This window comes from Ranitomeya variabilis, chromosome 4, assembly GCF_051348905.1.
Source record: "Ranitomeya variabilis isolate aRanVar5 chromosome 4, aRanVar5.hap1, whole genome shotgun sequence".
NCBI classification, from domain to species: domain Eukaryota; kingdom Metazoa; phylum Chordata; class Amphibia; order Anura; family Dendrobatidae; genus Ranitomeya; species Ranitomeya variabilis.
In genome coordinates, this window is record NC_135235.1 from 337,515,119 (window position 1) to 337,527,706 (window position 12,588).

The 12,588-nt window shown below is 46.9% G+C and overlaps 1 protein-coding gene across 15 annotated transcripts in view; it reads left to right on the top strand.

The window, feature by feature from the left end:
• Positions 1–12,588, top strand: part of PHLDB1 (pleckstrin homology like domain family B member 1) — a 282,210-nt gene that overhangs the window by 148,191 nt on the left and 121,431 nt on the right. For all 15 annotated transcript variants that reach the window (XM_077250609.1, XM_077250611.1, XM_077250603.1 and 12 more), the window contains 2 exons: positions 7,954–8,076; positions 9,680–10,740. In XM_077250609.1, the coding sequence (XP_077106724.1) occupies positions 7,954–8,076; positions 9,680–10,740 (1,184 nt within the window). The remainder of the gene's footprint in view (positions 1–7,953; positions 8,077–9,679; positions 10,741–12,588) is intronic.

Below are 12,588 nucleotides of genomic sequence, written 5' to 3' on the forward strand. Positions count from 1 at the left end.
TGCAGCCAGTGTGTGTGCAGCTAGTCTGTGCAGCCAGTGTGTGTGTGGGCAGCTAGTCTGTGCAGCCAGTGTGTGTGTGTGTGCGCAGCCAGTGTGTGTGCGCAGCCAGTGTGTGCAGCCGGAGGGACCTCCATTGTCCTGAAGCCACACATTTCGGAGGACTCCTGCCTACTAGATGACACTTCAAAGAAGGTAGATGCCAGAGCTGGTAATAAAAGGGAAGATCTCCAAGAGGAGGCAGAATTACTGTTGATTGTAGAAGAATCATAAAAGCAATGGTGAATCACTTCCTGCAGGACATGATGGGAGTTGTAGTTCCACAATAGCTGGAGAGCTGCGGTCGCCATTGAACTCTGGACATCTGTACGCGTTACAGATAATGCTGAGGAAATGAAACAAAATGTATTAGAAAGTTCTGTAGAATTTTACAGAAATGCATTTTCATTTGCATAAAGTCCTGCAGTTTCCACCCGTATGGCCGCGTCTCCCCCCACTCCTGTGTGCCCCCTAAATGCGGCTAGACTAGGGGATGGGATGGGGGGGGCGTCCGGTGTCCTCAGTAGAGTACTGGCATGGTACTTTTTGTGACTTGTGACCCGTTGATCGGGGCTTTATTATGATGTGACGACACCTCCATTCAGTGAGGCTGTACGCGCCATGCTCTCGCTCTTCTTGTCTGAGCAGACTTTTTTCATGGCCCCAGGACAAGGATTTGTTAGGAAATGTTTAAAATAAACAGCGCTGCTGCGGCTGGAAGAGAAGGCGAAGCCCGGCGCTGAGACTCATCTTATAATTATTTCTCACCAACACCCTGCAATCCTGTGTGACGGCCGGGAGGCTCACACCGCAGCCTCTGCTTCACTTACAGGGTTTCTCTACCATTAAATATTAATTTGCTGTGTTATGTCACCCGGATTGTTTGCAATTCCATTTAATTTGAAGAGGAAAGCTTCTTTGTGTAGATATTCCTGATACATGCTCGTTATGGGGTCCCCTAGTGTTCCTCCTAAACGCCCTTAGATTGCCCAGTGATGGAGAGAAGTCACCTTCTTGCTAGGTGGTCCGTACAATGGCAGAAATGTCTGCTGCTCAGAACTAGAGGATCCAGGAGGTTGTGACCACATATTGGGTGAAGGTAAAACCAGCAGACATGTCGCTCAAAGCAAGGGTCACCAAGCTACGACTTGCCTACTTTAGACATATCATACAAAGAGAGCGATCACTGGAGAAGGACATCATGGTGGGAAGAACAGAAGGAAGAAGGCGAAGAGGAAGACCAGCAACCTGATGGCTTGTTACAATCAAGATAGGTCCACCAGGGTCTTCTCCTCTGCTATCTGGGCTTGCACAAGATCGATCATCCGTCACGTCATCATTGCTCGAGATCGAGCTGAAAGTAGTTGAAATAAATAAGCTAAAAGCGAACCCAGAGCATCGGGGCACCATAACCGCTAAGGAATAACCATATCCAGACAAAGGAACGTTTCTCTGAAGTGATTGCAGTTGAAAACTTGTTCTAGTATTATTATTATTATTATTATTATTATTATTTATTTATATAGCACCATTGATTCCATGGTGCTGTACATGAGAAGGGGTTACATACAAGTTACAGATATCACTTACAGTAAACAAACTAACAATGACGGACTGATACAGAGGGGCGAGGACCCTGCCCTTGCGGGCTTACATTCTACAGGATTATGGGGAAGGAGACAGTAGGTTGGGGGTTGCAGGAGCTCCGGCGTTGGTGAGGCGGTAGCTTCGGTAGTGATGAGGAGGCAGCGGGGTCAGTGCAGGCTGTAGACTTCCCTGAAGAGATGAGTTTTCAGGTTCCGTCTGAAGGATCCGAATGTGGTTGATAGTTGGACGTGTTGGGGCAGAGAGTTCCAGAGGATGGGGGATATTCGGGAGAAGTCTTGGAGGCGATTGGATGAGGAGCGAATAAGTGTGGAGGAGAGAAGGAGGTCTTGGGAGGACCGGAGATTACATGAGGGAAGATATTGGGAGATTAGTTCAGAGATATATGGAGGAGACAGGTTATGGATGGCTTTGTAGGTCAGTATTAGTAATTTGAACTGGATACGCTGAGGGAATGGGAGCTAGTGAAGAGATTTGCAGAGGGGGGAAGCGGAGGAGTAGCGAGGAGAGAGATGGATTAGTCAGGCAGCAGAGTTAAGGATGGACTGGAGAGGTGCAAGGGTGTTAGCAGGGAGGCCGCAGAAAAGGATGTTGCAGTAGTCAAGGCGGGAGATGATGAGGGCATGCACAAGCATTTTAGTAGATTGAAGGTTGAGGAAAGGACGGATTCTGGAGATATTTTTGAGCTGGAGGCGACAGGAGGTGGAAAGAGCTTGGATGTGCGGTTTGAAGGACAGGGCAGAGTCGAAGGTTACTCCGAGGCAGCGGACTTCTGGTACGGGGGAAAGCATGATGTCATTGATTGCGATAGATAGGTCAGGTAAGGAAGATCTGTGGGATGGAGGAAAGATGATGAGTTCAGATTTGTCCACATTGAGTTTGAAGAAGCGAGAGGAGAAGGAGGATATGGCTGATAGGCATTCTGGACAGCAGAGCGGTGACGTCTGGGCCAGAGAGGTAGATCTGAGTGTCATCGGCATAGAGGTGGTACTGGAACCCATGGGACTTTGAGTTGTCCCAAGCCAAGTGTATAGATTGAGAAGAGTAGGGGTCCTAGAACAGAGCCTTGAGGGACTCCAACAGAGAGAGGGTGGGATGAGGAGGTAGTGTGGGAGTGGGAGACGCTGAATGTGCGGTTGGAAAGGTACGAGGCGATCCAGGATAGGGCGAGGTCTTTGATGCCAAAGGAGGAGAGGATCTGTAGTAGGAGGCAGTGGTCGACTGTGTCGAAAGCAGAGGACAGGTCTAGAAGGAGTAGTACAGAGTATTGTCCAGTAGCTTTGGCGGTAAGTAGGTCGTTAGTGATTTTGGTCAGGGCAGTCTCAGTTGAGTGATGGGGGCGGAAACCAGATTGTAGATTGTCGAACAACAAGTTAGATGAGAGGTGGGAGGAAAGTTCAGCATGGACGTGCTGCTCCAGGAGTTTGGAAGCGAATGGGAGCAGCGATATTGGGCGATAGCTGGACATAGCAGTTGGATCGAGGGTTGGCTTTTTAAGGATAGGCGTGATTGTGGCATGTTTGAACGCAGAGGGGAAGGTGCCAGAAGTTAGTGATAGGTTGAAGAGGTGGGTTAGGGATGGGATGAGTGTGGTGGTGTGGTTGGGGAGGAGGTGGGATGGGATGGGGTCGAGCGCACAGGTGGTGAGGTGCGATTTGGAGAGGAGACAATTAAGCCCCCCTTCAGTGATGTTGGATCTAGTAATAGATAATATAACATGGGTGGTCCAGGTGACCCCGCTTAGGTGATAACGTTTAGATCAGTGGGGGTCTGACTGCTGAGCCCCTACTGATTGCAGGGCCTTTTCCTGCACATTGTATGGAGTGTCGGTATGCCGCAGGCTGGACTGTTCCTCCATCCATTCCCTATGTGGCCCGCTGCCAGCAGTTCCATAGAGAATGACTGGAACATGGGCACTGCCACACCATCCTAATGTGGAGAAACGTGCCCAGCCCTGACATTTTGGTATTCGGACCCTACTGACCTAAACGCTATCTGCTATCATGTAAGTAGCTGATAATTTGTCCAAGCCTGACGACCCCTTAGGCTTCTTTCACACTACTGTCTTCTGGGGGCCGTTGCAATCCGTCGTTAAGGCAAAAAAACGGATCCTGCAAATGTGCCCGCAGGATCCGTTTTTTTGCCATTGACTTGAACTAACGACGGATTGCGATGGATGGACACACGTCGCATCCGTCGTGCGATGGATGCGCCGTGTTTTTGCGGTCCGTCGATACGAAAAAACGTTCAATGTAACGTTTTTTCGTCCGTCGAATCCGCCAGTTCCGACCGCGTATGTGTGGCTGGTACTCCGCCCCCTCCTCCCCGAAACTCACAATGGGCAGCGGATGCCCAATGGAACAAAAAAGCTGGCGCACCACCAGATAATAATCTAATACATTTCAGGGGGGTGCAGAGAAGTGGCTAATAAAGGACCATCAAAAAAAGAAGAAAAAAAGAGGCCACAACATGATCCGCACACCACCAATGCAATATATGAAAATGGGCAGCGGATGCGTCGTAAGACTGCATCCGCTGCCCATGTTGTGCGCAATTATGCACAACGTCCGTTGGTACATCGGGCCGACTGTTTGTGACGGCCCCGTGCCGATGGAAATGTGAAAGAAGCCTTATATTGGTGGGACCCCCTGTCATTTTATGGACGAAGAACAGATGTTTAAGGTGTATTTGGCCTTAATGGGCTTGAATCATTTAGGCAGGTTATTTGTACCCCAATTTCAATGAACAGGACCACTGGAGCAAGGCGATCCTGATTCATGAAGAGGCTTACCCCCTGTACTAGGTGCATCATAAATCTGGCGTGCGCCTCCCACAGAGGTTATCTTGGGCAGGGGCTGCAGGGCATTTCTGGGACAAGTGACACCATTAACGTAGTGTAACTACGGATGAGTTGGACAGGAGGGCATTGCCACGTCCCGTACCGCCCCAGTTGGGCACACGTTGGTGAAACTGGCTGATTTTGGGGTAAAAATGCCTAAAGCTGCAAAACATATGCACAACTACAAGTTGCACAAAATTCTCATCATATTTGAAGGTACCGGTATTAAATGCTAAAAAAACTGACAATATATATCTTCATAAATTGGGCCCAATGGGCCCCATGCATCAAGACTAGCGTTCATGATGAGGAGCCAGACTGGAGTTGGATGCTCGAGATTCATGAAGAGGCATATGTCTATGATTCAGGAGCGCTGGATGAAAGGCTTGCACCTCTCTGCTCCTCAGCACAAATCCTACTCCGGTCCATGCCGTAGTGAGATTTATGTCCGCTGATTGTAATGAATTTGACTAGTGTTGATCACTATGCCGCTTCCCAGCTCCGTCCATTTTGGCAGAGCTGGGAGACAGTGGCGTGAAGACCCCAGAAGTCACAAAATATAGGTGGAGCTCTGGGTTGTACCTACATTTTGTGACTTTTCAGAGCTTTCAGGCTAGAATTCTGGTGTAAAAGCTTTTGAGGCATTGGGCCCAATGTGTTTTATTCGTAAAAAAAATGACAGATTTAGCGTCTGATTTTGGAATAGATCTAAAGATAAAACTGTCTGCTTCTTCATTTCTAGAAAAAAAAAAGGTTAAAAAAACACCCATAATGCTAAGTGGTGGCAATGAGGCCACGGTAGACATCCAGAAGCTGCTGTCACATTTCTCTCCTGTATAATAATGGTGACACTGCAGATGGAGCGACCGGACATATAGGTGCTGCACTGACCATTAGTTGTTATTATTGGACATCTGAACTTTAGTTTTTGGTGCTGGTAGTGTTCTGTCCCTCTGTTCCTGTCAGTAAATAAGCCTCTGTGACTATGACTGGCGGATGTTGAATATGAACAGTGGAGTCCAGCACCCTATAAAGGCCACGGCGGCCGTGTAACACCCTGTAAACGACAGCTGTCCTTTTACTATTGCTGCTAATGATTTATTTTTAAGTACATTCATATGTTATAAATCTGAAGTAACTGAAATTTGATCTTTTAAGAGCTGTCAGACAACGCCGTTAGTATAAATTCTGTGGCATCTGTCATCTGGGTTGAGGGTAGAGCAGTTCTTGGCTGAGCGCACCTGCCCCTGGGTTTGATGAGGGTTTAACAGACCATCTATTGTGCCCCATAACTACGAGGGTGTCTACGCATGACCTCAAAATCCTAGGGACGCTCACAAAATTCTTCTGGCATGGTATGGTCTGTGAGCAGGGTTGTCCTGCAGCTTCTCTTGGCCCTTCTAAAGGCCCACAATGGTCTACTGTCCGCTGAATCTGCCGATACTGACGGGTTCAGCCTACAGTCTAATGTGTATCAAAGAGGATATCGGAAGAGACAAGGATCCAACATGTCAGATATTGGATTGCTGATCCGTTTGACCTGCAGATAAGCCACCACCAGGGATTCCTGCCAACAACTCTCTGATAGAGAGCACAGGAGCGCTCAGGTGAGACAGCTCAACCATCATTTGGCTGATGACTACCTAAAGTGTCTAGGGGCTAACTGTCCTTCAGGTGACAAATGATGAGTTGGACATGTTTGACTTCTTACGTATCTTGGTCGGGTGAATAGTACATGCCGTTTGACAGGTCGTAGAGATAGATGTGGTCAGCCACAAGACACAACTGGCCATGTATATTAGGTCACTGTGTCCTGAACGCTGTTTTCTCCCCCAAACTCACCGTAAATAAGCACACTTGTTTTATGTGTAAGAAAAATCATGGCTGTAAAGTGTTGTTCACATCTGCCCTAAGGTAGAATCATAAGTCTATAATCATAGAATGATAGAGTTGGAAGAGACCTCCAGGGTCATTGTGTCCAACCCCCTGCTCAAAGCAGGATTCACTAAACCATCTCAGAGAAATGTTTGTCCAGCCTCTGAAGACCTCAATTGAAGAATTCACCAGCTCTCGTGGCAGCCTGTTCCACTCATTGATCTCCCTGTCAGAAGTTTTTTTCTAATATCTAATCTGTATCTTCTCCCTTTCAGTTTCATTCCATTGCTTCTAGTATTTCCATGTACAAATGAGCATAATGATGACCCCCTACACTTTGACATCCCCTCAGATATTTGTAGACTGCTATAAAGTCTCCTCTTCACCTACTTTTTTGCAAGCTAAACATTGCCAGATCCTTTAACCGTTCCTGGTAGGACATAGTTTACTGTCTGCTCACCATCCTGGTGGCTCTTAACTTGCTCCAGTTTTTTTGTCTTTTTGGAAATGTGGTAATCCTGTTTTTTAATTTATATATTTATATTACTCATTTATATAGCATTTTACAGACATAATCACTGCCCCCATTTGGACTCACAATCTAAATTCCCTATCAGTATGTCTTTGGCATGTGAGAGCAAACCGGAGACCCGGAGGAAGCCCACGCAAACATGGGGAGAACCTACAGACTCCTTGCAGATGTTGTCCTTGGTGGAGTTACAATCCAGGACCCCAGCGCTCACGCTAGCACCTAGCTATTACACTGAAGGATGCTAATAGACTGGCCATTTAAACAGATAAGAAAAAAAGATACAAAAGATCTTATGAAGAGCTATCACTAGGACATTTTACTTCTTGCCTCTTCCCCTGGAGGTCCAGATCACCTACTTGGCAATATTTTTCAGTGTTGGGGTGCTTTCACATTGCCTTATGTGTCCCCATCGGGGCATACGTCCAAAATCTCCTGAAAAATGGGGTCCAGACACATGCACCGACAGGATCAATAGACTGTAATGGTGACGGCAGAGCGAGTGAGCTCTGCCGTGCACGGTTTTTGGGAGTGTACGCCTACAGGAGGTGGACACTCGGACTTGGTAGACTTCTCCTGAGTGTCCACCTCCAGTAGGCATGGCATACACTCACGTTTGTTTTTGTTTAATGCTGACAGCATTACAGTCTAGTGACTCCGTTGGTGTATGCGTCTGGACCCCATTTTTCGGGGGATTTTGGACTTATGCCCCAAAGGGGACACAAAATGCGATGTAAAAACACTCTTATTTTTGCAGTGGATGTCATCGGTTCGCCTTCTGTTCCTGTGCAGTGATCTGGGTTTCGGTACTGTGATCTTTTCAGTTGTTGGGAGTTTCTGTAAGGCCGGAGTAATGGCTGCTATTTCCATAATGCTATTCTCCTGTGTGTTGAGTCACAGAAATCCCTCCCTGCCTTTTAGCCAAATTCTGCCAAACTTCTAATGTAGAAAGCAGTCTTGCCTAGAGTCTGATAATCGTGCTGGCCACCGGGTGAGAAACAGTCGCATTGCCACACTTAGGAATAATCTGCAGGAATTGCAAAAAATAATATATAACGTTTCTTCACAGGTTGTATGATCTGCTTGGGCCAGTCGACATTTTTGCGATTTAATCACCCAGCTGAGGCTCTCTGGATGAAAACCATGATTCCTTCCACAGGGAGGAGCTCCTCATCAAGCTTACATGCTGTTGGTAAGAGCTGATCAGACCGCCTGCTGGGGGCTTACCTTGGGGGGCAGACACTTGGGTCCAGGGTTGTATCACTAGTACTTGGCAGTCTGAGAATTGACCTAATGGATTTTTTCTCTTAAAATATAAAAATGGACATGTATTAACAAATGAAAGTTTAGAATGATTGCCATACTTTGGCGGTATGATCTTTTTTGCATTGTTCGTTCTTTGTTAGCTTGGTGTTTTTTGCACAAGTGACACCAGGAATTGCAGCCATTTTTGATGTCCGCTATGATTTAGCTTCTCAAAAGCTAATTATAAATTGCAGGGGTACATTTTCAGGAGTTGAGACACTAGCGCTAGACACAATGAAAAACTACCCAGCTGCCTGCTTTGGTAAACCACTATCACCCATTGCTTGAAAAGTGTATAAAAAGTTAAGTCCAAACGGCGCTTCAGCAGATTCAGGTGTGCACATACAGTATAAGGTAAGACCGGTGATCAGATGAGGTCGCACAAGTAGATTGGTGTAACAGGTGTCATCCACACATAATATATGTAAATATGTTTCACAAGATGTTCTTGGGAAAGGAAGGTTTTTTTACCTGCTGTTTTGTGACTGTTGCGTGAAGTTCGCTGTTTTTGGTCCTTGGGAGCGGTGAAGGAAGTGCCGTGATGCACCAGACCTGCTGCTGTGTCACTCTGTGGGAGATGCGTGAAGTCCATTTTCTCTGATCATGGGAGAAGATCCCGTGGTGCACAGTTCCTAGGAGTTGTTGAATACCGACGGATCGCAGGGTATCAAACTGATCCAGGAGGTGAGAACTTGCTGTCTGGAGTAGATAAGGCGATGAAAGTGCAGCAGCGCAGCCCCGGCCGGTGGCGTGCGCTGAGGGATCACTGTCGGTTGACCTGAGTGGTGATGCACCGCTAACAGATCATGGACAGTGACGTCACTAAAGTCCTGACGCAAAGTCAGGCTGGAAAGAAAGCAATATCCAACGCATTTCAAAAGCTGTGGCTTTCTTCATCAGGATTACCGCTCGGGTCAACCGGCAGTGATCCCTTAGCGCACACCACCATCAGGGGCTTCACTTTGATCGTCTTACCTACTCAGAACAGCAAGTACTCACCTCCTGGACCAGCTTGATACCCTACGAGCCCTTGGTAGCCATCAACAGGATCTGGGCACCACGGCACCTTCTCCTATTGCTCCCAGGATCAGAGATAATGGACTTCATGATCCTCCCACAGAGTGACACAGCAGCAGGTCTGGTGCATCACGGCTCTCAAGAACCAAAGATGGCAAACTTCATACATCTTCTATGCAGTCACTTAACAGCAGGTAAAAAAACCTTCATTTCCCAAGAATATCTTGTGAAACATATTTACAAATATTATGCGTGAATGACACCAGTTATACCAAGCTACTGAGGAATTACTCACCTTATACTGTATGTGCACACCTTAATCTGCCCGAAGCGCTGTTAGGGATACATTTTTCCCAATGTTTTAGCTGATTATTTGGCCAATGTCTTTTGTTTTGTAAGACCCTTTAAATTAATACACAAGTCTTATTCCTAATCCTTATTATTTTCTATCTTTTTTACACTTTTCATTTTAGAAAACTCCACCGCCCTGTTAAATGGCTGCCACGATGGTGGATACCAGTCTAATGTCCCTTCACATACTTCATTGGTGAGCTCTATAGAGAAAAACCTTCAGGACATCATGGATTCTTTGGTTCTGGAAAGGTCCACATCACCAGTCAGGAAATTGTCCCAGTCATCTACTCACAGCCTTTTCTGTTTATCTAATGGAGGAAGCCGGCGCATGCTATCGCCACCTACCAGTCCGCTTTCCTCCAACTCTGGATATGAAAACGCCTTTACTTCTCCACTGTCTTCTCCTGGAAGCATTAGCCTCACGAGCCCTTCTGGCCAGGATGGTGTACCTTCATTAATACCTCCAGTTGTGCCACACCGAACGTCTAGTTTTAGTCACTCCTTGCCACGTCCAACGCCAATTTATGGAGGAAGCAGTTTGGATCTACGTTCCTCACGGGGAATGGGTGGAAATTCTCTTATAAGTCCTCCAAGTCCAGGAGCATCTACCCGAATGGGCGGTTTAAGTGTTCCAAGCAGTCCTCTCCTGGGAAGTAAGTTTCAGCATTCAATTATGGATCGACCTTCAAGTCCCTACAGGCAGCTGGTGGGTGTAGCAAGAAGTTTGCCTCCAGAAAGTCCTAGGCTGGAACGAAAAAATCCGGAGAGTATGAGAAATCTTCCACCTCTAAGTCCTTCTTTATCACGGAGGGCAATATCCGGTTCATCAAATGCTGTCTTAGAGAGTCCATCACGAGTTCCTGATAGTCCTCGAGCTCCAGCTCGCCGCAGGGTGGGCAGTGCAAGTTCTCCTGGTTCTGAAGATAATTTCTCCAGGCCCATAAGGGATCGCAGCCCTTCACCCTCTTCTTTTCAGGAAATTTCTCGACGATTAACTCCAGCCTACAGTCAAGGATCCTTGGTATCTCCAAATCAAAGCCCAAAATCTCAAAGGAAGGCACATATTCTCAGAGAGCGCAAAAATAGCATCAGTGACATCAGCGACAATCAGGAAGATTTACTGGATTACCACCGGAGACAACGGGAAGAGAGGCTAAGAGAACAAGAAATGGAGAGACTGGTAAGTCTGACACAAAACTTAAGCAAGGATGTAAATTGTTCTCCGGCTTAAGTTTTTTCTAAGCAAAAAAAAAAAAATTGCACTTTACTTAGCCTCTCCAAGTCCAGCACTGAGTTTCTGCTGCTGCGCAGAAAGAGTCCTAAAAGAAAAAACCCTTTATCTTTATCTCACAATGACAACACTATAAAGTGTTCTAAAGTCTTAGAATTTTGATTGTGAATGTTTTTTTTATTGTATTAATATTTATTTGCAGACCATTCCATATTTGTTAGGAAACCATTTGACTAATTTGAAGCGTTGTGTCCTGATGACAGGCCCTTGTGCCCTCTTATCTGCCCTGGTAGACTCGTCTGTCCATTCCTTCCATGGTTTCTTGTAATTTGCCTGTATGACACACTAGAAGACACGAGACGGCGTTCTCTCTGCGCTTGAGTTGACGAATAGTCAGGACAACTTGACCTCCTTATAACCTTTTGAAGGCTTCAGTACATTTGGGTTCATGGCTGTAGCTTTCCAGAGCGTTCCCAAGTGCAATCTACACATGGGCTCATAGAATTATCCAGGATAGGTGGAAGCTGAGAACATGGTGATAATTATTACTGTGCCCTTATTCTAGAGTTCTGTATATTATAAAAATAGACTTTTTACTTTCCATAACAATCATCTAACAGTATATAACAAGGTCCCCAGCAAATACAAGTCAATGAGGCGAAGTAAAATGGGAGAGGAGTCTGTCCCTGAGGGCTTACAGCCTCCTGGTCTGAGGTAGTGGCGAGGGCAGAAGCTGTGCTAGCAGCAGGGGATGGTAATAGTAGACTCTAGTGGGTTTCCAGGTGTTCGCCGATTGGTGAGAGAGAGAATGATTGTGGTATTGAACTCCATAGTCGGGGGCACGGCAGAACAGCGCTTAGAGACAGTTGTGACAGAGCAGAGGAGGAGGACCTGTGAGGACTGGAGATTACATGTGGGGAGGTAGCAGGAGGTTATGTGATCCTTCAGACGGAACCTGAAAACCCACCTCTTCAGGAAAGCCTGCAGCCTGTACTGACCCCGCTGCCTCCTCATCACTACCGGAGATACTGCCTCACCAACAGCGAAGCCCCTGCAACCCTCAACCTATTCTATCCATCCCCACCATCCTGTAGCATGTAAGCCCGCAAGGGCAGGTTCCTCGCCCCTCTGTATGTCTGTAATTGTTAGTTTGCTTACTGTTAGTGATATCTGTAATTTGTATGTAACCCCTTCTCATGTACAGCACCATGGAATCAATGGTGCTATATAAATAAATAATAATAATAATGTGACAGATGTATGAAGGAGACACATTTTGGGCACTCATGTCAGTGAATAATGGGTAGCTGAAGGATTTATAAGTAGGAAGTGGGAAGCAGGAGCATAATGTTGGGGTTGAAGGCAAGAGTAACGTGGAGAGGAGGCAGGAGCGTAACGTTGGTGTGGGAGGCAAGAGAGTAACGTTGGGGTGGGAGGCAGGAGCGTAATGGGGTGGGAGGCAAGAGAGTAACGTGGAGGGGAGGCAGGTGCGTAATGTTGGGGTGGGAGGCAGGTGCGTAATGTTGGGGTGGGAGGCAGGTGCGTAATTTTGGGGTGGGAGGCAGGAGCGTAATGTTGGGGTGGGAGGCAGGAGCGTAACGTTGGGGTGGGAGGAAAGAGAGTAACGTTGAGGTGGGAGGAAAGAGAGTAGCGTTGGGGTGGGAGGCAGGAGCGTAACGTTGGGTGGGAGGCAGGAGCGTAACGTTGGGTGGGAGGATAGGTTAACCCTCTCTAGTCCTGCAGGTCTCAAAATCTCAGGATTAAAATTATGAAAATCGTGTATCATGTATGTTTAAT